The sequence below is a fragment of the Ranitomeya imitator genome, chromosome 1, assembly GCF_032444005.1.
Source record: "Ranitomeya imitator isolate aRanImi1 chromosome 1, aRanImi1.pri, whole genome shotgun sequence".
Taxonomy (NCBI): domain Eukaryota; kingdom Metazoa; phylum Chordata; class Amphibia; order Anura; family Dendrobatidae; genus Ranitomeya; species Ranitomeya imitator.
This window is the reverse complement of record NC_091282.1, coordinates 17864586-17891248: the sequence shown is the minus strand read 5'-3', so window position 1 is coordinate 17891248 and position 26663 is coordinate 17864586. Positions and strand designations below refer to the sequence as shown.

At 42.7% G+C, this 26663-nt stretch overlaps 1 protein-coding gene across 7 annotated transcripts in view; it reads right to left on the bottom strand.

The window, feature by feature from the left end:
* LOC138658341 (uncharacterized) overlaps positions 1-26663 on the bottom strand; it is a 77504-nt gene that overhangs the window by 8862 nt on the left and 41979 nt on the right. For 2 of the 7 annotated variants that reach the window (XM_069745820.1, XM_069745825.1), the window contains 7 exons: positions 25694-25945; positions 13181-13242; positions 9135-9191; positions 8998-9051; positions 4882-5107; positions 4655-4811; positions 3791-4573 (listed from right to left, as the gene is read on the bottom strand). In XM_069745820.1, the coding sequence (XP_069601921.1) occupies positions 4138-4573; positions 4655-4811; positions 4882-5107; positions 8998-9051; positions 9135-9191; positions 13181-13242; positions 25694-25945 (1244 nt within the window). In that variant the 3' untranslated portion in view covers positions 3791-4137. Of the gene's footprint in view, positions 1-3790; positions 4574-4654; positions 4812-4881; positions 5108-8997; positions 9052-9134; positions 9192-13180; positions 13243-25693; positions 25946-26663 lie in introns of those variants that run through there. The other 5 variants (XM_069745802.1, XM_069745807.1, XM_069745811.1 and 2 more) reach the window with 3 other exon arrangements.

The following is a 26663-nucleotide window of genomic DNA, read 5'->3' as shown; positions in this document are numbered from 1 at the left end:
GGCTGGCCTGGCTCTGTCGCTGGTAGGCCTGGCTTCCGCTGGTTGGCCTGGCTGTGTGGCTGGCAGGTTTAGCTGTGGCTGGTAGGCCTGGCTCTGTGGCTGGCAGGCGGTTTAGCTCTGTGGTTGGTAGGCCTGGCTTCCGCTGGCTGGCCTGGCTGTGTGGCTGGCAGGTTTAGCTCTGTGCTGGCAGGCTTAGCTCTGTGGCTGGCAGGCCTGGCTTCCGCTGGTTGGCCTGGCTGTGTGGCTGGCAGGTTTAGCTCTGTGGCTTCTGCTGGCTGGACTCCCGTTGGCTTGCTTGTTTGCTGGTACATGGATGAGTGAAGCCCTACCTGGCAGGCTTTATATACCTTTCCTAATTGGATGCTGGCTAATTGTATCGGAGCATGCTGTTTAAAAAAAACGGAATCTGTCGCTGGCTTCCGTCATTTGACAGATCCGGCGCCTATAGGCTTCCATTCGAGCAAACGACGGACGGCGCTAGATCAGTCGTCCGATTTTTCGATGTACACAAAAAATGTTACTTTGTCCGTCGTCTCCGGCCGCCCGACAAAGAATTTTCACTGGATCCGGCAAACGAAATGGGAGGCCATCCGTTGCTAACACAAGTCTATGAGACATCAGTCGCCGAATTAGTTTTTTTTCAAAATTCGACGGATTGTGACGGACAGCAAAAAACAGATGTGTGAAAGGTGTTAGGGCTAGCGGAACGCACCAAATAATAAGAGAGTAAGGTGCGTTCGCAGCTCGGGGTCCACCGTGCAGAGATAGAACCTGCTGCCAAGTAATGATGGACTATATGGCGGTACAATGTGAATACACACACGGGTTAACCTCACCCTGTGTGAAGGAAGCGAACCCTGTTGCGTTACAGGGCCGCGGTACCGCACCAAGAGCGCAAGCAAGGAGTCTCAGAACTCAATCCCAAGACACAGGATTTGAGTACATAGACCTCATGCGCTCGACACCGCTACTGGGGTGTCAGAGTGACAGCAATAGAAGCACAAGAGTGTATGCAGTGCCGCACTGGCGAACGCCACTAACCACCCAGGCTTGGGTCAGGAAAGCGCTGTGAAAGCGCACGGCGCCGCACTGGTGGTCACAGCAATAAGACGCTGTATTGTGTGTTTACATGCTGATGGCTAAGTCAGGCGCTAGATAGCAATCCTTCATTCGCGACCAGTCAACAACACTAGGAATGGGAATGATTTAGGAGCTTTCATCCATCGACATGCATCCATCAACACACACACATTATCAAGTCTATACTAGCGCATGGCCGTGCGGTCATGCGCAGCTTATATAGTTGCAGCACGTTCAGGACCTGGAGGACCAATGGGATGTGCTGCAGTACCTGAGCATGTGACCCTCGATCTCCAACGGGAGATCTTGCCCTGGGCATGCTCAGAAAGAGAAAAGCAGGACTTAGTCCCAAAAGCATCTGCTCGCCGCTGTCCAACACTGACTTCAATGGCAGAAGCAGGAAAAGCAGCAGTAACTTTGTACAGTGTGAGACTGAGCAAGATGCTGGGACCGATGTCTCTGCTGAGCAGGCTCCACTGTGGCTGGAGAAGAATGGGAGACCGCAGCGGAGATGGCTCGAGATTCCCCTTGTGCAGAAGCGGGAACTCGACACTTAACAAAAGGGGCCTTAACATTTCCATGGGGAAACCCACACGAGAGAAAACAGTCAGTAAAGAATCGCCACTTTGCTCGGATGTAGGACAGTGCCATAGCTTTCGGGTATCGTGTAGCATAGTCCACCACTGTGAGAATGAACTTTTTGCCGGAGCTGAGTGGCCCTACAATATCCACAGCCACTGGAGAGGCTTATCGATCACTGCCAGTGGTATCAATGGAGCTTTCTGTACATTCCCGGACTTTCCAACTCTCTGACAAACTACGCAGGATCGACCGTAATTGGCAATATCTGTTCCCATCTTGGGCCAATAGAATTTATGTGTCTGGTGAGCTTTGGAATACAAAAGACTGAAGTGTCCAGCCAGAGGAATCTCATGAGCAATTCTCAATAACTGTTACCTAAATAGATAAGGCTAGGTTCACATTGCGTTTAGTACAATCCGTTTAACGGATCCGTTAAACGCATGTACAAAAATGAGCCAAATTTGGTGAAAATTTGGCTTCACGTTAACGCATGTGACTGCGTTTGTTATTTTGATGTCCGTTCGTGAAGCATCAGTTTGTCTGCCTTCAGGCAGTGTCACTAAAGTTGCTCTTTTTTTTGCTCTTTTGTCAGCGTTGGGTGTGTATGGAGAACATTCTCCATTTTGAAAGCATTGAGTGAACTTCTGCAAGCAAGATGTTTGTGTCTGAGCTCGTTCGATTTCTCTTGATGCAGTTGCGACTTCGGCAGAGAAGGTGTATTTCCCAAAGGAGATATTGGATCCATGAAGTGAATTTTTTACGGAATACATATGGTGCTTTTCACACCCTGCATGTTCAGCTTCGGGATCATCCCTTTAAATTTCAACGTTATCTTCGGATGTCCATTGAAACCTTTGATATTCTGCTCTCACATGTGAAGGATGAGATACATCATCAGCGCAGCACTTTCCGTGATAGTATTTGTGCGGAGCAACGTTTAGTGGTGACTCTGAGGTAATCATCCTTTTTTTTTTAACATTGTTCTATTGACAAAGACAGGATGTAATTTATCGCGGAGCATGTTTTTCAGTTATGTACACTTTGGCAATTGTCCTATTCCATTTTAACTTGCCTTTATTTTAGTTGTCCTTTAAAATCTTAACAGTATGTCCATAGTGCTAATTTTTTTTTTTTGGGGGGGATTGTCGACAGATATCTGGCTATCGGAGAATCTTTTGCGTCACTGCATTTTCAATTTCGAGTGGGGAAATCAACCATTTGCCAACTAGTTCGTGAAACTTGTGATGCCATTTGGAACAACTTACAACCACTTGTGCTACCAATCCCGACAACAGAAACGTGGCTATCGATTTCCAAACATTTCGAGGATGTGGCTAATTTCCCAAATTGCATTGGTGCCGTGGACGGCGAGCAAATTTGGATTCAGAAACCAGTACATAGTGGATCCCTATACTAGAACTATAAAAAATACTTTTCCGTTGTATTGATGGCTATCGCGGATGCTAGATACCGTTTTGTTGCTGTGGATATTGGTGCGTATGGCCGGACGAACGATTCCAGAGTCTTCAAAGAGTCCAACATGGGGAAATGTTTGTACAGCAACAGCTTCAACATACCCTCAGCATGACCTCTTCTGAAGTCCCAAGTTTGCCCTTATAGTTGGGGATGAGGCGTTCCAACTCGGACGCAATCTCCTAAAGCCGTACTCAAGCCTTAGTCTAAACTCCACAAGACGCATTTTTAATTATCGCTTGAGCCGGGCAAGACGTTATGTGGAGTGTGCCTTTAGTATGTTGACCTTAAAATGGCGAATCTTACTAACTTGCATGCTACTGCAACCTGAAAATGTGGACCGTGTAGTGAAGGCATGCATCTGTCTGCACAATTTTGTTTCCAGACATGAACCCCAGGTGGTTGACCACGATGACTGTGATTCGAACCTCATGAGCATTGATTCGACTACTGTTCGGTATACAGTGGAAATAATGAGGATTCGTGATCACTTTGCAAATTACTTCATACATGAAGGTCTTGTTCCATGGCAAGACAGACACGTGTGAAAATGTTGAAGCCTGTTTATATTGGTGCAATGTGTGGGGCAATTCTTTTTTTGTTTTGTTTATATAACCTTAATAAATTTAAAAAAAGTTCAATACATACAAGAATATGAAATGTTAATAATAGCAGTAAAATTTACTAAAAATATTTTGAAGACATTGTTCGTCCAACCTGATTGTTGGTACACATTTTAACATAGGGATGAACAAAAACATACACAATAGGTACACAAAAATTTTACACAAACATTTTAAAGGCTGCAATTGCCAAAGTTTGGTGATTTTTTTTTTTAAACAGTAGTTACAGACTGTGATATTGCGCGGGTGTATTGTCTGCCCAACTGTACGCTGGACTGCTACATTGCCTTTGCATTTCCATACTCGGTTCACCCCGGCCTCTGTATTCTGGTTTGTATGACGGCATGTCCATGGTTCTTGGTCTCGAGAAAGTGGGTTCCTAAGGGGCCAAAAATTCCTGAAATAGGTCATGAAATCTTTGCCTAAACATTAAATTTCTGTGCGGCGGTATCTTTTGGGCTACAGGCACATATGACAAAAACAGGAGCTTCCACTCATTGGCTGCATATACAGATTCACGGGATTGCAATTTCGAAAATTCCCGCCGTAGATGTCTGTGTTCACTGCGACACAGATCCTCTAACCGTTGGAGTCTATCAACAATTGTGGCATCGACTTCATCTTTGGCAGATGATCGCTTGCGTCTGCGGTATGCTTGCAAACGGGCACTAACAACAGGAGCCACAGTGCTACTCTCCATTGATCGTGGCTCACTCAGGCCAGACAAATCTTCAGTGCCCGTCTGCTGGCTTGTTTCCTGTTGAGATGGCTCCGATTCCTCTGCCTCTCGAGGTGCAGCGGTACTGCATATCATTCTATAACAAAAAAAAATCTATTTTAAAAGAGTTTTTAATTAAATACTTGGTCCTCTCTCACACCGTGAACTTTTCACTTACGAGCGCTGGGACGTTTTCTGTAGAAACAACAATTGCTCATAATGAACATAAGGGGTGACACGTTTGCCACCAGATCCACTGGGGGTGTTTTGGCTGTTGCGCAAGTCCCGTACAAATCGATCTCTAATGGATCTCCACCGGGTATGGACAGCATCGGCTTAAAAAAAAAAAATATTTGGCAGCTTGCAATCTTTACATTTTAGCAATTTAAGTTCAGCAATAATTACCAATTTTTTTCTTAGAGGATGCAGACTTGTGCAGATACTGTGGGTCCAACTGGCATATTATTTTATCCCACAACTTCCGGTTTTTAATAATATCGTTGTGGGAGCTGTCACTTTGATCCCATATGGACGGATTCGCTTCCACTAGTGCTATTAGTGTCTCGTTTTCTATGTCCAAGAGCTCTTTGACAACCGCAATGTTCCTTCTTTTTTTGGTGGGCTGCTTGGACTATGTAAACACAAAACGTTATATTAAAATGTATACGGTCATTTTTGGTTGCATACATTTATCTCATCCACAAAACTACATTATTTTTAAGGACAGTTATCCAAATTTTTAACATTTTTTAACACTTAACTTTTTAAAAATTATATTGCAATGTTTAATCGTTTTTTGGTTGGTTGTCCTTGTACTGTTTGGTTTATGTTATGACATGTATGCAGTGTTTTTAAACCAGTGTTTTAAACGTTATATATATATATATATATATATATATATATATATATATATATATATGTTTCTTGTGTTATGTTTGTTTTGTATGTTTAACCCCTTAGTGACAGAGCCAATTTGGTACTTAATGACCGAGCCAATTTTTACAATTCTGACCACTGTCACTTTATGAGGTTATAACTCTGGAACGCTTCAACGGATCCCGCTGATTCTGAGATTGTTTTTGTGACATATTGTACTTGATGATAGTGGTAACATTTCTTCGATATTACTTGCGATTATTTATGAAAAAAATGGAAATATGGCGAAAATTTTTAAAATTTAGCAAATTTCAAACTTTGTATATTTATGTCCTTAAATCAGAAAGATATGTCACGAAAAATAGTTAATAAATAACATTTCCCTCATGTCTACTTTACATCAGCACAATTATGGAAACAAAATTTTTTTTGTTAGGGAGTTATAAGGGTTAAAAGTTGACCAGCAATTTCTCATTTTTACAACACCATTTTTTTTTTTTAGGGACCACATCACATTTGAAGTCATTTTGAGGGGTCTATATGATAGAAAATAACCAAGTGTGACACCATTCTAAAAACTGCACCCCTCATGGTGCTCAAAACCATATTCAAGAAGTTTATTAACCCTTTACGTGCTTCACAGGAACTGAAACAATGTGGAAGGAAAAAAAATGAACATTTAACTTTTTCTTGCAAACATTTTAATTCAGAACCATTTTTTTTATTTTCACAAGTGTAAAAACAGAAATGTAACCATAAATTTTGTTATGCAATTTCTCCTGAATACGCCAATACCCCATATGTGGGGGTAAACCACTGTTTGGGTGCACCGCAGAACTTGGAAGTGAAGGAGCGCCGTTTGACTTTTTCAATGCAGAATTGGCTGGAATTGAGATCGGACGCCATGTCACGTTTAGAGAGCCCCTGATGTGCCTAAACAGTGGAAACCCCCCACAAGTGACACCATTTTGTAAACTAGACCCCTTAAGGAACTTATTTAGATGTGTGGTGAGCACTTTGAATCCCCAAGTGCTTCACAGAAGTTTATAACGTAGAGCCGTGAAAATAAAAAATCGCATTTGTTTACACAAAAATGATCTTTTCGCCCACAAATTCTTATTTTCACAAGGGTAACAGGAGAAATTAGACCACAAAAGTTGTTGTGCAATTTCTCCTGAATACGTCGATACCCCATATGTGGGGGTAAACCACTGTTTGGGCGCACCGCAGAGCTTGGAAGAGAAGGAGCGCCGTTTCACTTTTTCAATGTAGAATTGGCTGGAATTGAGATCGGACGCCATGTCGCGTTTGGAGAGCCCCTGATGTGCCTAAACAGTGGAAACCCCCCACAAGTGACACCATTTTGGAAACTAGACCCCCCATGGAACTTATCTAGATGTGTGGTGAGAACTTTGAATGCCCAAGTGCTTCACAGAAGTTTAGAATGCAGAGTCGTGAAAATAAAAAATATTTTTTTTTCCACAAAAAAGATTTTGTAGCCCCCAAGTTTTTATTTTCACAAGGGTAACAGGAGAAATTGAACCCCAAAAGTTGTTGTCCAATTTATCCCGAGTACGCTGATGCCCCATATGTGGGGGTAACCCACTGTTTGGGCGCACGGCAGAGCTCAGAAGGGAGGAGCACCATTTGACTTTTTGAGCGCAAAATTGACTATCGTGTTTGGAGACCCCCTGATGACCTAAACAGTGGAAACCCCCCAATTCTAACTCCAACCCTAACCCCAACACACCCCTAACCCTAATCCCAACCCGATCCATAATCTTAATCACAACCCTAACGATAATCACAACCTTTACCCCAAAACAACCCTAATGTCAACCCTAACCATAACCCTAATCAAAACCCTAAATCCAACACACCCCTAATCCTAATCTCAACCCTAACCTCAAACCTAACCCTAATCCCAATACACCCCTAATCCCAAACCTAACCATAACCCTAAACCCAAACCTATCCCTAATCCCAAGAGTAACCCTAATGCCAACCCTAATCCAAACCCTAATCCCAACTCTAACCCTAACTTTAGCCGCAACCCTAGCCCTAACTTCAGCCGCAACCCTAGCCCTAACTTTAGCCCCAACCCTAGCCCTAACCCTAAATTTAGCCCCAACACTAACCCTAACTTTAGCTCCAACCCTAACCCTAGCTTTAGCCCCAACCCTAACCCTAGTCCTAAGGCTACTTTCACACTTGCGTCGTTTGGCATCCATCGCAATCCGTCGTTTTGGACAAAAAACGGATCCTGCAAATGTGCCCACAGGATGCGTTTTTTGCCCATAGACTTGTATTGCCGACGGATCGCGACGTGCACTGGATTAGTTGTGTTTTGGTGGACCATCAGCACAAAAAATCGTTCAATGTAACTTTTTTTGTACGTCGCGTCCGCCATTTCCGACCGCGCATGCGTGGCCGTAACTCCGCCCTCTCCTCCCCAGGACATAGATTGGGCAGCGGATGCGTTGAAAACTGCATCCACTGCCCACGTTGTGCACATTTTTCACAACGTGTGTCGGTATGACGGGCCGACGCATTGCGATGGCCCGTACCGACGCAAGTGTGAAAGAAGCCCAACCCTAAATTTAGCCCCAACCCTATATTTAGCACCCAACCCTAACCCTAAATTTAGCCCTAACCCTAGCCCTAATTTTAGCCCCAACTGCTTTCTCCTGCCGGCCAGCAGATGGTGACAGGTGGCGGGCACACTGCGCATGCACCCGCCATTTTGTTTCCCAAAGAAGACGCCGGCGGGCAGGAGAGGACGCAGGAGGACCCAGGGACACCGGTAAGTATAATAGGGTCTCCGAATCCCCCTATTTCTCTGTCCTCTGATGTGCGATCACATCAGAGGACAGAGAATTACACACCACTTTTTTTTTTTTTGCGATAGCCGGTAAACGGTTAATTACCGGCGATCGCAAAACAGGGGTCGGTATAACCGACCCCGATCATGTTCTTTGGGGTCTCGGCTACCCCCGGCAGCCGAGACCCCAAAGATCCTCCCGGTGCCGGCCGGTGGGCGCACTGCGCATGCGGCCGCCATTTTTTTACCGGAAAAAGATGGCGGCGCCCATCGGGATCCACGAGGAGCACCGGGGGAGACAGGTGAGTATTGGGGGGCTATCTGGGACCCCATTTCTCTGTCCTCTGATGTGCGATCACATCGGAGGACAGAGAAATTAAAAAAAAATCGCGGTTTTTTTTTGGCGATCGCCGGTAAACGGTTAATTACCGGCAATCGCAAAAGCGGAGTCGGTAAAAAACCCCTCGAATCATGTTCTCTGGGGTCTCGGCTACCCCCGGCAGCCGAGACCCCGGAGAAAATCGGACTCTGGGGGGGCGCTATTTACTTTTTCCACAGCGCTGTTAATTAACGGCGCTGTGGTTTAAGTACCCTTAGCGGCCGCCGTTAAAAGGCGTATCGGCGGTCGTTAAGGGGTTAATGATGTATAATTAAAAAAAGGAACAAACTAATTTAGCATTTTTTGGGTTAAAAAAATGTATATTTTGCGTGATATTTACCACTTCAAGGTGAGGTGAAGACAGTGTAGTAAACAAAACAAAAAAATTACAATTCTTGTATCAATTAATTTATGTGTAAAAAGACACTTAATTTGTGGCATGTACCTTCTTGGACACTTTTTTGGGGGGTGGCCGGGCAGGTTCGGGATCAGAAGATTCCTATTTTCAATAAAAACATGATTACCTCAATACACTCGAGTGACACACAACATTTATTGTGGCTTTTTAAATCGAAAGCCTACCGATTGGGAGAAGACTGCAGACACGCTGCTGCTGCTCGATCCCTCACTATCTGACATCTGCATACAAACAAAACAATACATTTAGCACACATACATCCGATGGCCACTACACACTCAAATGATGTATACAGAAAAATATAATACATAGAATTGTACTCACATTGCCTCTGATCACTCACAAGACACACACACTGTGTTGCTGGTGTTTTCAGAGTGTGTTTGCAGAGTCTATGCTCCAAAATGGCTGCAATCATATTTCCTGTCACATGACCACATGGACTAGCCTCATTAACGCAATGCAACGTATGGTTTCATTTGGACATTTTGCTTGATTTGCGTCTGGCTGCGTTAGCAATAGACTTCAATAGCAGAATTAATGCTTCAGTTACTCTTGCGTTACCTTGACCTGACCCGAAAATGCTGCAGGCCGCGTTGGAAGGTGCGTGTCATAAAAAAACGGAATGTTGCTAACGCATGCCAATTTTGACATGTGTTACGATGTGTCATACAAATGCAAGTCTATGGGTGCGTTACAATGTCTGTTATATTGCGCTTTGCATATTTAAAAACGTGTCCGTTAGACGGACTGCCCTAGCGCAATGTGAACCCGGCCTAAGGAACGACCAGACGCTTTCACAGTCTCAAGGTTCTGTAGTATCCATGGGGATAGTCTCTGTATACAGTCTGCCCTGGTCCCAGTATATTCTCTCTTTATCAGAAGCAGTTGGGGGTTGGTCTGCAAGACATCTGAGCTTCTCCAGACTGACATCTGTCCACAGGGCCTCCTGGAAGCTGTCAGTCTGCAGGTCCTGCTGGCCTAGGATGACTGTCAGTCTCCAGCCTGAAGCTGAGTCTTCAGTGTCGGTTACCAGGGACCTTGTTGGGTCTGCCATGTGAGGAGGCTCAGGGGCCACAGTATGGGCCTCCTGTTCTGGCAGTTCTATCTGAGACTCATCCTCTAATCTTTGGGGTTGAGTCTGAACCACAGCCTGACTCCGAGTAACTGCGGCCACATATGTACATTGGTACATTTTCCCTCCTCGCACGGGATCTCAGGTGGGTCACTTGCTTCCACCTTCTCTGTAGCATTTACTTGCAAGGGAGGGACATAGTGGGACACCAACCTCCCCAAATCTGTGCCTAGAAGCACATTGGTGGGAATCACCTCTGATACTTCTTTTCTCAGTCCATTCCCTGCTCCCCAGTCCAAGTACACACGGGCTATGGGCACGGCAGGGCTGACACCTCCAATCCAAGTAATAGACATAGTCTTTCCTGGTATGATATTGGCAGTGGTTACCATTGTTGGACGCACCAGAGTCACCTCTGCCCCGGTGTCTTGAGACCAATGGTGACTTTATTGCCAACAGTATCAGATTAACAATTCTCATTAGCCCTCGCATCAGAGCCGGCCATAAAGAGGACAGACGGTGGGGACACAGATGGCTTTGTGGTGGTAGTTGGGCGTTTCTCCCTATCTGGGCAGACAGCGGTAACATGTCCCACTTTGTTGCAGGAGAAGCATCGGCGTGCATCGCGTAAAGAATGTCTATTCCCCGGGATCCCATAGAAGGTGGGCTTGAACAGCACTGGCGATTGGCTGGCACCCAATGGCTTCCGCACCTCAGGAATCCTGTTAGCCACATAACAGTGAGCAATCTTTGTAGCCTGATCCACAGTTTGTGGCTCCCGATCACACACAAATTGTCGTACATCCGTGGGGCACATGTGAAGAAATTGATCCTTGACCATAAAATCCGTTAAGTCCTCAAAACTGTTAATAGACAGTCCCCTGATCCATTGGTGGAACGTGGTCCTCAAGGTGCTCACAACATCCGCATAGCTGTCCGTTGATCCAAATTGTAGGTTCCCGAACTTGCTACGATACACTTCTGGTGTCAGGTTGTATTTTCTGATCAGGGCCTCTTTTATGGTCTCAGTTTCATCTAGCTCTGGTGGGAGGCCAGCAAAAACGTCCAGGGCTTTGCCTCTCAACCCTGGGGTTAGATACTGCGCCCACTGCTCACGGGGTAGATTATTTTGCCTGCAGGTTTTTTCAAACCTCCGAAGCAAAGTATCCAAGTCCGTATCCTTCTATATCACAGGGAAGTTTTCCCAGACGTGGTCTCCTCGGATTTATTTCCTGGGAGGGGGTTAGCTGCGGGATGTTACCCCTTTCTATTTGAGCCATCTGAAGCTTGAAAGCTCTCTCCTCCCAGCGTTCTACAGCCTCCCTCTCAGCCTGGCGTTCTGCAGCAGCAGCCTGGCGTTCTGCCACCTTTCTCAGCCTGTCGGTACTGTAGAATAAGCTGGAGCCGCATATTGGGATCACTTGTTCCCAGCTTTTGTAGGGCCATTTGTAGAGTCCATAGATTCAGCACCGGCGCCTCCAGAAGGTATCTCCGGTGCAAAAGATGGCATTGCTGGGTCTGAGGTGGACTCTCTCCTTGCCCAGATGCTTCAGTATTTTGCTCTATGTCCTGCTCGACCAAGGCGCGCAACAGCAGTTCCTTGGATTTGTCGGCCGTCTCTATTCCCCTCTGCTCACAGAGGTCAGTCAGAGCCTCTTTGCTCTGCTTCTTGTACTGGACTGCCGTATCAATGAACAGCCTTTGCCAAATAAAAGATAGAAAAGAAAAATGGGGAAGGGAAACTGTTTGCAAGTATGTCTAAGTAAGCACGGAGTTGAACCTTGTAGAACTGGTGCACTTCTCCCAAGGATACCAATTCTTTAGTACAGGGAATAATTGCTTAAACCATGCACTAATGCTCTAATAGAAATAATTCTATCCCACCGCTCTGCCACCAATTTGTCACGTACCTGTTTCTCAGCATGTGACTGGGGGTTGCGTCTGCAAGCATTAATCTATCTCCTCTCTCTCAGTCCAGCATTTAACCTCTGTCCTATGCTGCAATGGAGCATAAATCACCCCCGACAGTCCATGCACCCCGCTCATACACGCTGCCACCACTCACCGAACACACGGGCGATGAGTCCCGGAAATATTACTACTACTGTCTGCCAATCAACAGGGACACACAGTCTAAGGCTATGGATTCTTTAGAGCATACAAGGTTCAAACGTATACAATTTTTAAGATTTAATAGAAAAGGAACAGTGCTTACAATAAAAGATGCAAAAATATGGAAATAACGTGACATACAAATATGCAAAACAGTTATAAAAATAAAGGGAGAAAACTTACATAAATATCTAAACTTTGCAGTCCAGCATTCTACTCCGTGAGGGAGGGATGAGTATGGAATGGCTCACATCAGCTTGGCTGCCCCTCAATCTGTGAACGTGTTTCTATGTGTAAAGGCCTGTTAGAGTCAACCTGGGCGTCAGACTTCTAGACCAGCCTCTCAGGTTAATATTCTATTTCTTGGTTTGTGACTGGATCCTGGCTATTTTACCAATGAATACATTATTTTTCTTCGAACACTCTTCATGTAATCTTTCTTACTCAGAGTCAGGCTGCAATTTGGCATCTTCCCATCAAAGGCACTAGGAGGTGTGAAGTGTTTACAATTCTGTGTGTTCTGGAAATCCCCCCTGGGGTGACAGGAAACCAGGAGACTGCCTGCTCAGGATAACATAGGTCATGACCTTTGTGAGAGCTGCAGTCTAAGGGTATGTGCACACGTCAGGATTTCTTGCAGAAATTTTCCTGACAAAAACCGGACATTTCTGCCAGAAATCCGCATGCGTTTTTTGTGCGTTTTTTTCCCAAATGCATAGAATTGCGGGAAAAATGCAGAAAATCCGCAAAAATAATTAACATGCTCATTTTTTTTTACCGCGATGCGTTTTTTTTCGCGGAAAAAAAACGCATCCATGTGCACAAAACATGCAGAATGCATTCTAAATGATAGAATGCATAATGTATGCAATTTTAATGAGTTTTTATAGCGTTCTTAGCGTGAAAAAAAGTGAAAAAACCTGAACGTGTGCACATGGCCTAAGACAGATGTTAATTTACTGCTGGTCATACATTCAAACATATTCCACTACAGATACAGATCGGTATAGCAAATGTACTCACTTCATTGGTGTCTTGTCCACTCTGGGCCAGGTCTTCAGTCGAGGACATGTTGGAATAGAAGGCTGCAAGAGAGACAGTACACACTGCATAATATGACAAACACAAAGAGACAGAGTACAGACTGCAGTGGGAGAGACAGACATTTTCATAGCTTCTATAGTCATATCCATAGTCTTCAGATGAAATCCAGGAGTGTTGTGATCACGTCAAGAGTCTTGAGAGTACTGAAATTACAGTGTCCACACCCCCTTTTTATACAGCTTGGTTTCTGGGGTGGCTGAAACCAGTTCCTGGACATGTTCAGTCTGAAGTACGCATGCGCATCGAACGCATACATGCGCATGTCCTTGTGTACCAATGCGTTCCCATATACAGTAATGCGTTGTTTTGACGCATTCATCCGCATGTGTATGCCTGCGCATATTTGACGCCTCAAAAAATGCAACATGTTGAGTTCCCTGGACACAGTGAAATTATGCACGGAGACGCATCCGCATACAAACTGATTCCAACGCATGTCCCTGCGTACACAATGTTTAAGATAGGTACGCATGCGACAGTACGCAGGCCTACGCTGAGCAAAAAAACGCTAATGTGAAACCACCAGATCACCAAGTGCGCTTCGTCACGTGCAGTCTATCCGTATAGATTGGCTACTAAAGAACTACTGATCAGCAGATATTCTCCGATCGGTTGTCGTTTAATGCCACAGGTTGGTCAGTAAACGAAACCTGCTGTCTAAAGTCCCTTGATAACGTTGGCAGAAACCCGCGATACTGACAGGCTCTGATGATTGTCTAATGGAAATGGAGACTGTGGACAATTTACCGTCAGGGGAAAACATTGATCCAGCATGCCCAATTTTGGGTTGCCAATTGTATTATATCCTGGAGAGAAGCCGCCGGTGATGCCTGGTGACGGCTCTCAGAGTTGGCCAAACAATTGCTCGGTCAGCAGCCGTCTACTGTGGACGACCTCACTTATCAATTGTGTTGTATGGCCAATCAGCAAGGAGACAGATATAGAATTGCAATAAAATGTGAGAATATTAAAAGGACCTAGAATAAAAGACACACAAGGACCACACTACTGTACCTGCGATAAGTGCAAGTGCTCAAACAACCAGCGCTCGTATAGAAAGACTCAACCTCACCAATGTGCCATAATGAAACATTCTGCCAAGCTGGATGGCAGGAACAAGTGAGGGATGGTTCCTATATAACCCCGTCGTGCCCCATGTATATCTCCTGACCTAAGAAGGGCAGAATACGATTGTGGCACTGCTGGGAAAATAAAAAGACCAAAAAGGAAATAACTGTTACCCTGATGGTCAATATTGATGTGTGTAGCTGGATATGTGCAACATTTGCTCCTCCGCTTCTCTCCTGAACTCTGCAATCAATTTGCCACAAGCAGATAGCCTTATAGATGATGCCCTTCATTTTGCAATTAATTCTCCAATATTGAGCTCTTCACCAGTACAATCATTACGGAAAGGTTTTCCTGCTTGGATCGACTCAAGTGCCACACAGATGCCACATTTGTAAGATCGCCCAAGTTTCGTTGGCAGCCAGGTGTACCACACGGTCACCGGTGGAACGAGTCTTGCGGTAAGTGATCATGGGGGAAGTTACTGATAATTTTACAAATGTCCTCATCCATCCTGAGTATTTTCCAGTTTACTGAGGATCTCCCTAACCAGTGGTTAGATGGGACAAATGGATTTGTCTTTGATTACCGATTTGTCCTGAGATACCAGAAGTCCCTCTCGCTCTTAGTGAATGATGGAAGGACTCCCTCAACACCAGGTCAGGGTGGCTCCTTGTCAGAAATCTCTCTCTGAGATCATTAGATTTACACGTCATTGACAAATCTGACCCACAAATCCATGAGTATGGTAAATTAAGACATGGTTTCAGGAAAAACCACGGTATCCTCCAACCAGCCAAGGAACAGGTTCGTGTAACTTGCTGCCCATGGCAGCGGCCCAGAGCTGGGGGTGGATATTCCTGGCAGAGGTGAAAAACTTATTGGCCAGAACAAATTCAAGGAGGGTTCGCACAAGATTATTATGTTAGAAGTATTGACAACCCCTCGCTGAGAGAAAGTATTCAACACAATCTATGCCTTTATTATGGGGGACTGAGGAATACAAGACCGCAATGTCAATGCAAGCCATCAAAGAGTCCTGTTCAATAGAAATTCATTCCAGTCTACGTAGAAAATCCTTTGTGTCCCTGATGTATGAGGGTAAGATAATCACAAAGGGTCTAACGATGTAGTCTAGAATAGACTCCTACATTGTGTCCAACACTACCAATTCCAGACACAATTGGTCTCCCTTTAATAGGTGTGTCACGATAATGTAAAAATGCCATATTATGAGTTCAGTTCTAGAAGGTTCGGCTACTTTCACACTAGGGTCGTACGACGCACGTCGCAATGCGTCGTTTTGCAGAAAAAAACGCATCCTGCAAAGTTGGCCACAGGATGCGTTTTCTCTCCATAGACTTCATTAGGGACGCATTGCGACGGATTGCCACACGTCGCATCCGTCGCACAACGGATGCGTCGTGTTTTTGCGGACAGACCGTCGGCACAAAAAGTTCCATGTAACGTTTTTTTGTGCATCATGTCTGCCATTTTCGACTGCGCATGCGCGGCCGAAGCTCCGCCCCCTCATCCCCGCAACTCACAATGGGGCAGCGGATGCGATGAAAAACTGCATCCGCTGCCCCCATTGTGATTTTATTTCACAGTATGCGTCGGTACGTTAGCCCGACACACTGCGACGGGCCGACGATAGTGTGAAAGCAGCCTTCCATGGCACACACACACTGCAGATTCGAACCCCCCCTTTCTCCCCCACTGCATTCACAGATACAAAAACAAAGCCCTATGGCAGACACGCTATGTGCTCTCCGATCCCCCCTCTTAAGCTGCATAGGAAACTGACTTCCACTACACACTCTGCACAACTTGATACCAATGTGCAGCAGCCCCCAAATGAGTAGTTTATGGCTTTAATCTGGGAAAGGCAGCTATAGTATGTGAAAGAAGTGGTTAATTTCTATTCTGAATAAAATATAAATTAACGTGCTCTTTTGATAATGTAGAAACTTAATAGTAAGGCATAACTTGACTCCAATTAGTGACAGAGGTATGAAAGTTATACATTTTGTATGTGCAACGATAGGGTTACCCACCCGTGCGTTTTCTAAGCTCAGTGCTTAGCAGAAATTGAGATACGCATTACTGCTTATGCGGGTCATATAATTACCTCGTGTTTATACTTAAAGGAACCGCCATGACGTGGTGACCATCATGATCATTCTGTCGTTCTTCTATGAGGTTCATACGGCGAGAAATGTGTAGACATGGCTGTTCATAAATTTTAAGAAAGGGGAGTATTCAGCCTCTGAGTGAGGTCACCACACAAGGAGTGCCTGGGTTTTGCGCACAGGGATAAGTGAGTGAAACCTGAGTCTTCACTAGTCTTTTGTCCAGGGTCTAGCTGCGAGATGCATCTGTAATGCATCTTGATGTGTCGCCCTTCTCCTGAGCCACATGGTCTGCTATGAAATAATATGAGAGAACTGTAAGTTTATTTTTTTCCGTTAATCCCTTTTTATTTGTTGTTGTCTGTACATACAATATTTGTCTTCTTTTATAATATCCTTTTACCCTTTTGTAAACACTGCCGACCTTTTTGGAGTAAAATATATAAAATTACTAGCTTTGTCTCTCTTTGCTCTATAACGTACTAATCAAATGGACACAGAGATAACACCCAGGTACTATATAAAGAGAATGTACAATGCTTAATTTCAAAGTTTATATAATCCAGTCCTAGCAGTAATCCCGAAGTCACCACATGTGTCAAAAAGTATAGTGAAACCACTAAAGAGAACAGAAACAGCATGCACCAAGCATGAACCAGACCAGTGAAAAAATGACAGGGAATAAGTATATATATATATATATCTTTTATTCCATAGCAATAGAAAAAAACATTAAAATACACATGAATAAAATCATATATGTATGTATATTTTGCATGTGCACATATCAAGAAAAATATAGTGCAATATATAATTGCAAGAGGCAGGTCAGATTATATTATGTACTAGATACCCCAGTAGGCAAAACAAGTGTCAAGAGAAAAGTAGAGACCATGTATTGCATATATTATAAAAGCCAAAAAAAATGATGATGTGTATAAAATAATATCATACAGAGTGACCAGTTTTTCAAAAATATATGTAGTAAAAATAAGCGTGCAAAGTGCAAAAAGTGCTATGTGCTGGATTTACAAAGGTAACTTGCCATTAGAAGTGCATACCATGCATGTTACACAAAGAATATAAAAACAAAACGTGCTATATGCAAATATGATCGAGCGCCACCTATGAAAATAGGGCAAATATTCCAGGACCGCCAAGCGCTTGATAGTGTGCACCCCGACGCGAAGGAACTGTGATTCCGAAACGTGCGTCGGGGTGCACACTATCAAGCATTTGGCGGTCCTGGAATATTTCCCCTATTTTCATAAGTGGCGCTTGATCATATTTGCATATAGCACATTTTATTTTTATATTCCATGTGTAACATGCACATGGATCATCTTATGGGGTAATAATGAAATGTATGGAGCATTCTATATGGCACAGCTTTATATGGATCATCTTATGGGGCAATAATGAAATGTATGGAGCATTCTATATGGCACAGCTTTATATGGATCATCTTATGGGGCAATAATGAAATGTATGGAGCATTCTATATGGCACAGCTTTATATGGATCATCTTATGGGGCAATAATGAAATGTATGGAGCATTCTATACGGCACAGCTTTATATGGATCTATCTTATGGGGCAATAATGAAATGTATGGAGCATTCTATATGGCACAGTTTTATATGGATCATCTTATGGGGCAATAATGAAATGTATGGAACATTCTATATGGCACAGCTATGTATGGATCATCTTATGGGGCAATAATGAAATGTATGGAGCATTCTATATGGCACAGCTTTATATGGAGCATCTTATGGGGCAATAATGAAATGTATGGAGCATTCTATATGGCACAGCTTTATATGGATCTATCTTATGGGGCAATAATGAAATGTATGGAGCATTCTATATGGCACAGCTTTATATGGATCATCTTATGGGGCAATAATGAAATGTATGGAGCATTCTATATGGCACAGCTTTATATGGATCATCTTATGGGGCAATAATGAAATGTATGGAGCATTCTATATGGCACAGCTTTATATGGATCATCTTATGGGGCAATAATGAAATGTATGGAGCATTCTATATGGCACAGCTTTATATGGATCATCTTATGGGGTAATAATGAAATGTATGGAGCATTCTATATGGCACAGCTTTATATGGATCATCTTATGGGGCAATAATGAAATGTATGGAGCATTCTATATGGCACAGCTTTATATGGATCATCTTATGGGGCAATAATGAAATGTATGGAGCATTCTATATGGCACAGCTATATATGGATCTATCTTATGGGGCAATAATGAAATGTATGGAGCATTCTATATGGCACAGCTTTATATGGAGCATCTTATGGGGCAATAATGAAATGTATGGAGCATTCTATATGGCACAGCTATATATGGATCTATCTTATGGGGCAATAATGAAATGTATGGAGCATTCTATATGGCACAGCTATGTATGGATCTATCTTATGGGGTAATAATGAAATGTATGGAGCATTCTATATGGCACAGCTTTATATGGAGCATCTTATAAGGCAATAATGAAATGTATGGAGCATTCTATATGGCACAGCTATATATGGATCTATCTTATGGGGCAATAATGAAATGTATGGAGCATTCTATATGGCACAGCTTTATATGGAGCATCTTATGGGGCAATAATGAAATGTATGGAGCATTCTATATGGCACAGCTTTATATGGATCATCTTATGGGGCAATAATGAAATGTATGGAGCATTCTATATGGCACAGCTATATATGGATCTATCTTATGGGGCAATAATGAAATGTATGGAGCATTCTATATGGCACAGCTTTATATGGATCTATCTTATGGGGCAATAATGAAATGTATGGAGCATTCTATATGGCACAGCTATATATGGATCTATCTTATGGGGCAATAATGAAATGTATGGAGCATTCTATATGGCACAGCTTTATATGGAGCATCTTATGGGGCAATAATGAAATGTATGGAGCATTCTATATGGCACAGTTTTATATGGATCTATCTTATGGGGCAATAATGAAATGTATGGAGCATTCTATATGGCACAGCTTTATATGGAGCATCTTATGGGGCAATAATGAAATGTATGGAGCATTCTATATGGCACAGCTTTATATGGAGCATCTTATGGGGCAATAATGAAATGTATGGAGCATTCTATATGGCACAGCTATATATGGAGCATCTTATGGGGCAATAATGAAATGTATGGAGCATTCTATATGGCACAGCTTTATATGGATCATCTTATGGGGCAATAATGAAATGTATGGAGCATTCTATATGGCACAGCTTTATATGGAGCATCTTATGGGGCAATAATGAAATGTATGGAGCATTCTATATGGCACAGTTTTATATGGATCTATCTTATGGGGCAATAATGAAATGTATGGAGCATTCTATATGGCACAGCTTTATATGGAGCATCTTATGGGGCAATAATGAAATGTATGGAGCATTCTATATGGCACAGTTTTATATGGATCTATCTTATGGGGCAATAATGAAATGTATGGAGCATTCTATATGGCACAGCTTTATATGGATCATCTTATGGGGCAATAATGAAATGTATGGAGCATTCTATATGGCACAGCTATATATGGAGCATCTTATGGGGCAATAATGAAATGTATGGAGCATTCTATATGGCACAGCTATATATGGAGCATCTTATGGGGCAATAATGAAATGTATGGAGCATTCTATATGGCACAGCTATATATGGAGCATCTTATGGGGCAATAATGAAATGTATGGAGCATTCTATATGGCACAGTTTTATATGGATCTATCTTATGGGGCAATAATGAAATGTATGGAGCATTCTATATGGCACAGCTTTATATGGAGCATCTTATGGGGCAATAATGAAATGTATGGAGCATTCTATATGGCACAGCTTTATATGGATCTATCTTATGGGGCAATAATGAAATGTATGGAGCATTCTATATGGCACAGCTTTATATGGAGCATCTTATGGGGCAATAATGAAATGTATGGAGCATTCTATATGGCACAGTTTTATATGGATCTATCTTATGGGGCAATAATGAAATGTATGGAGCATTCTATATGGCACAGCTATATATGGAGCATCTTATGGGGCAATAATGAAATGTATGGAGCATTCTATATGGCACAGCTATATATGGAGCATCTTATGGGGCAATAATGAAATGTATGGAGCATTCTATATGGCACAGCTTTATATGGAGCATCTTATGGGGCAATAATGAAATGTATGGAGCATTCTATATGGCACAGTTTTATATGGATCTATCTTATGGGGCAATAATGAAATGTATGGAGCATTCTATATGGCACAGCTATGTATGGATCTATCTTATGGGGCAATAATGAAATGTATGGAGCATTCTATATGGCACAGTTTTATATGGATCTATCTTATGGGGCAATAATGAAATGTATGGAGCATTCTATATGGCACAGCTTTATATGGAGCATCTTATGGGGCAATAATGAAATGTATGGAGCATTCTATATGGCACAGTTTTATATGGATCTATCTTATGGGGCAATAATGAAATGTATGGAGCATTCTATATGGCACAGCTTTATATGGATCATCTTATGGGGCAATAATGAAATGTATGGAGCATTCTATATGGCACAGCTATATATGGAGCATCTTATGGGGCAATAATGAAATGTATGGAGCATTCTATATGGCACAGCTATATATGGAGCATCTTATGGGGCAATAATGAAATGTATGGAGCATTCTATATGGCACAGCTATATATGGAGCATCTTATGGGGCAATAATGAAATGTATGGAGCATTCTATATGGCACAGCTTTATATGGAGCATCTTATGGGGCAATAATGAAATGTATGGAGCATTCTATATGGCACAGCTTTATATGGAGCATCTTATGGGGCAATAATGAAATGTATGGAGCATTCTATATGGCACAGCTTTATATGGATCTATCTTATGGGGCAATAATGAAATGTATGGAGCATTCTATATGGCACAGCTTTATATGGAGCATCTTATGGGGCAATAATGAAATGTATGGAGCATTCTATATGGCACAGTTTTATATGGATCTATCTTATGGGGCAATAATGAAATGTATGGAGCATTCTATATGGCACAGCTATATATGGAGCATCTTATGGGGCAATAATGAAATGTATGGAGCATTCTATATGGCACAGCTTTATATGGAGCATCTTATGGGGCAATAATGAAATGTATGGAGCATTCTATATGGCACAGTTTTATATGGATCTATCTTATGGGGCAATAATGAAATGTATGGAGCATTCTATATGGCACAGCTATGTATGGATCTATCTTATGGGGCAATAATGAAATGTATGGAGCATTCTATATGGCACAGCTATATATGGAGCATCTTATGGGGCAATAATGAAATGTATGGAGCATTCTATATGGCACAGCTTTATATGGATCATCTTATGGGGCAATAATGAAATGTATGGAGCATTCTATATGGCACAGCTATATATGGAGCATCTTATGGGGCAATAATGAAATGTATGGAGCATTCTATATGGCACAGTTTTATATGGAGCATCTTATGGGGCCATAATGAACTGTATGCAGCATTACATGGGGCATATTTTTCTATGGAGCATCTTATGGGCACATCATCAACTTTATGGAGCATTATATGGGCCCATCATCAACTGTATGGAGCATTATATGGGCCCATCATGAACTTTATGGAGCATTATATTTTTGAAATTTACCGGTACCTGCTGCATTTTCCACCCTAGGCTTATACTCGAGTCATTAAGTTTTTCCATTTTTTTGTGGCAAAATTAGGGGGGGTCGGCTTATACTCGAGTATATACGGTATATACTTTTAAATATTCCCTGTCATTTTTTCACTGGTCCGGTTCATGCTTGGTGCATGATGTTTCTATAACGTACTGTCACATCCTCTGAAGAGAATTATGCTACCTATTGGGTGGGCTCCGGACCCATTATTAAGAAATTGGAGTTGGTGGCAGCGGATTTGTCCTGTGCTTTTGGGAAACCTGGTAGCGACAGACGGCGTTCATAATTATTATTCCCGCCTGAGTGGGAGTAGTTATATCGCCCTCGCTGCAGTTTGCCCACTAGCCAGTACATAGTAAGGCAGCCTTTCTGGTGACTAATTATCCCAGGTGCAAGTACGCTGTCTGATCTGAGGGTAAGGGATTAGTAGCGTAATTCACTTGAGAGGACGCGACCGTTCGTTAAAGAGCAAGGAGAGACAAGCTAGTAATTTTATATTTTACTCAAAAAAAAGGTAGGCAGTGTTTACAGAGGTATAAAGACATTATAAAGAAGACAAATCATATGTACAATACAATTACAAATAAAATGGGATTAAGGTTGAAAATAAACACTTACATTTCTTTATGTCATCTTATCTCATGGCCGACCCTGTGCTGTGAAGGAGGGGGTCACACCTAAAAGCATGGCACGCATCTGTATAGCAGCTAGATCCCGGACAAAGACACCTCAAGACTCCTGCTTCTCTTACTTATTTCCTAGCCTAAAACGCAGGCACTCCTCCTGTGGTGACCTCACTTAGAGGCTGAAACCTTCCCTTTACTTAGAATTATGAAAACTATTTTTATGCCTAGCTCGCTGTATGAATCTCGTATACGAAAGACACGATGATCAGAATGTGCCCCACATCAGGGGGATTCTTTTAAGCGTAAACACGGAGTAATTATATGACCCACTTACGGAGAAACCCGCTCTTTGCACTCATTGGGTTTAGCTTCTAGCCAATTCAGGGAGGTATAGATCCCTCGATGGACATTTGGAATATACAAATCTTATATCTCTAGCCCTGATCGGTGTGTGTGTGTGTGTGTATATATATATATATATATATATATATATATATATATATATATATATATATATATATATATACACACATATACATATATATATATATATATACACACCGTATATACTCGAGTATAAGCCGAGATTTACAGACCATTTTTTGGGGCTGAAAGTCCCCCTCTCGGCTTATACTCGAGTCATACCCGGGGGTCGGCAGGGGAGGGGGAGCGGGGTCTGTGTAATTATACTTACCTGCTCCCGGCGCGGTCCCTGCTTCTTCCAGCGCTGCATCTTCTTCCTGTATTGAGTGGTCACATGGTACCGCTCATTACAGAAATGAATATGCGGCTCCACCTCCCAAATAGGTGGAGCTGCATATTCATGACTGAAAATGAGCGGTAACTGATCGCTCAATACAGGAAGAACATGCAGCGCCGGGACTGCAGGGACCGCGCCGGGAGCAGGTAAGTATACGGGGAGGGGAGCGCTGCGTGATATTTACCTGCTCCTCGTTCCGGTGTGGCTCCGTCTCCAGCGTCCTCTGGCAGTGACGCTCAGGTTAGAAGGTGCGGTGACGTAGTCAGTGCGCGCCCTCTGCTGAGCGTCAGTGCTGGAGACGGAGCCGCACGAGGAGCAGGTAAATATTGAAAGCGCCGGCGTCCTGAGCAAGAGAGGTGAGTATGTGATTTTTTTTTTTTATTGCAGCAGCAGCATTATTTATGGCACAGCTTTATATGGAGCATCTATGGGGTAATAATCAACGGTGCAGAGCATTATATATGGCACAGCTTTCTATGGAGCCATAATGAACGGTGCAGAGCATTATATATGGGGCACAGCTTTATGTGGAGCATCTATGGGGCCATAATGAACGGTGCAGAACATTATATATGGCACAGCTTTATATGGGGCAATAATGAACGGTGCAGAGCATTCTATATGGCACAGTTTTATATGGAGCATCTATGGGGCCATAATGAACGGTGCAGAGCATTATATATGGCACAGCTTTATGTGGAGCATCTATGGGGCCATAATGAACGGTGCAGAGCATTATATATGGCACAGCTTTATCTGGAGCATCTATGGGGCCATAATGAACGGTGCAGAGCATTATATGTGGCACAGCTTTATATGGAGCAATAATGAACGGTATGGAGCATCTATTTTTATTTTTGAAATTCACCGGTAGCTGCTGCAGTTCCTACCCTAGGCTTATACTCGAGTCAATAGGTTTTCCCAGTTTTTTGTGTGACAAAATTAGGGGGGTCGGCTTATACTCGAGTATATACTATATATATTATACGGTATATAAGCCGACTCATATATATATATGTATATATATATGTATGTATGTATGTATGTATATATATATATATATATATATATATATATATATATATATATATATATATATATATATATATATATATATATACATACAAAAAGCTCGTGTAGTCTTTAGTCTAAATCACCTTCTTCTCACATTTGCTACTTGAATTACTGTAAACTATAGCTTTCTGTGTCGTAAACTCCAGAATACACGGACATTACTCACCACATTCAACAAATGTGAGAAGATGGTGATTTAGACTAAAAACTACACGAGCTTTTTGCAAAAACTGTATAGAACATGTACATGAAGCTGATCTGTGTATGGCGCCTTGGTTTGTGTCTTGTGCTGTCAAACCCCAAGTTGTGCTGAATTGTTTCATCTGTGACATCAGAGGGAAGATCTCATTAGTATTAAAGTGGAGGAAAACCGTTAATTAAACGTTAATTAATAGGCTGTAGCCAGATGCTTTGTATTCCTTGTGTGAACACGCCACATACAGAGTATTTTATCTTGGTGCATTGGTGTACCACACGGCCAAACCCTTATTGAAGGCTGGCTGTTTTATTAGGTATTGCACCTGTGCATTTGCTATTTTGTTTGGGTCCGCTGCACCCTGCTTGTGCATTTGTATTGAGGCCCATTTAGACAGGTAAGCATCTTTGCCTGCTTTTGGTGTTTTTTCTTGAATGTGTCCTTTTTTGGTGTTTTTTGTTTTGGACGGACCTCGGACGCTGCTTGCAGCGCCCGAGGTCCGTTCCTCGCTAGCGCAGATCGGGCATCTGTGCTAGCGGGATCGCTAAACGGATTGCCCTAACGCAATGTGAACCTAGGCTAAGTCATTCCCAAAGTATGCGATTCTCCCTTGAATGGCGATTGCCCGGTCATCATTACGCTGTTTGCAATGTGACATGATGGACCTTACAAATCCATCCGTTTTAACAAAGCTATAGTCATCGAAATCACTACTAGATCTTGTCTTCACCACTTCAGGTCCACAGAACAAACACTGCGTCGTGCGATCATAGGATCCAGTAGACACCCGTGTACCTCTCTTGGCAGGTGAACGATGAACGGAAGTAGCTTTCTTATGCAACTCTATTTGCTTCTTGTTTATGTAGTTCATGCGACATCTCTTGTGCACCACTGCTCCAGCAGCCACCACAGTGCTAACGCCCCTCTCAATACTGGCGTTATTGATCCCTTCAGCTCCTTTCGCACCAATCACCACTCTTTCTCCGTCATCTTCTACTTCACAGCTGCATAAGGGGCAAGTTTCTTGACTTCCCATCATTCTCAGCTCTGTAAAAGAAGATAAATCGTTAAATAATAAATATAATAATAGTAATTGTAAAAGAAATATGACAGACACTGAATGGTGAGTCGCATTTAACATTTTACAGCTTTGACGTCACATTTCGACCCTTTGTGGTAACCCTATCTTGGTAAACTTTTAGTATGTTTTTCCCTACATGTAATACTACCAAAAAAAACAATAAAATGATTTCTTGGAATTTGTTGTTCAGGGTAAGGTATTTGTTTTTTGTATTTTGACTGGACTACATATACTGAGGTGTTATCAGTCATTGTACAGGAGGAGGAGGTGAGCTGTGACATCACCTATTGTGAATGGTGGATCCTGTGTTATCTACTGTATATAGAGGTGTTATCAGTCATTGTACAGGAGGAGGTGAGCTGTGACATCACCTATTGTGAATGGTGGATCCTATGTTATCTACTGTATATAGAGGTGTTATCAGTCATTGTACAGGAGGAGGAGGTGAGCTGTGACATCACCTATTGTGAATGGTGGATCCTGTGTTATCTACTGTATATAGAGGTGTTATCAGTCATTGTACAGGAGGAGGAGGTGAGCTGTGACATCACCTATTGTGAATGGTGGATCCTGTGTTATCTACTGTATATAGAGGTGTTATCAGTCATTGTACAGCAGGAGGAGGTGAGCTGTGACATCACCTATTGTGAATGGTGGATCCTGTGTTATCTACTGTATATAGAG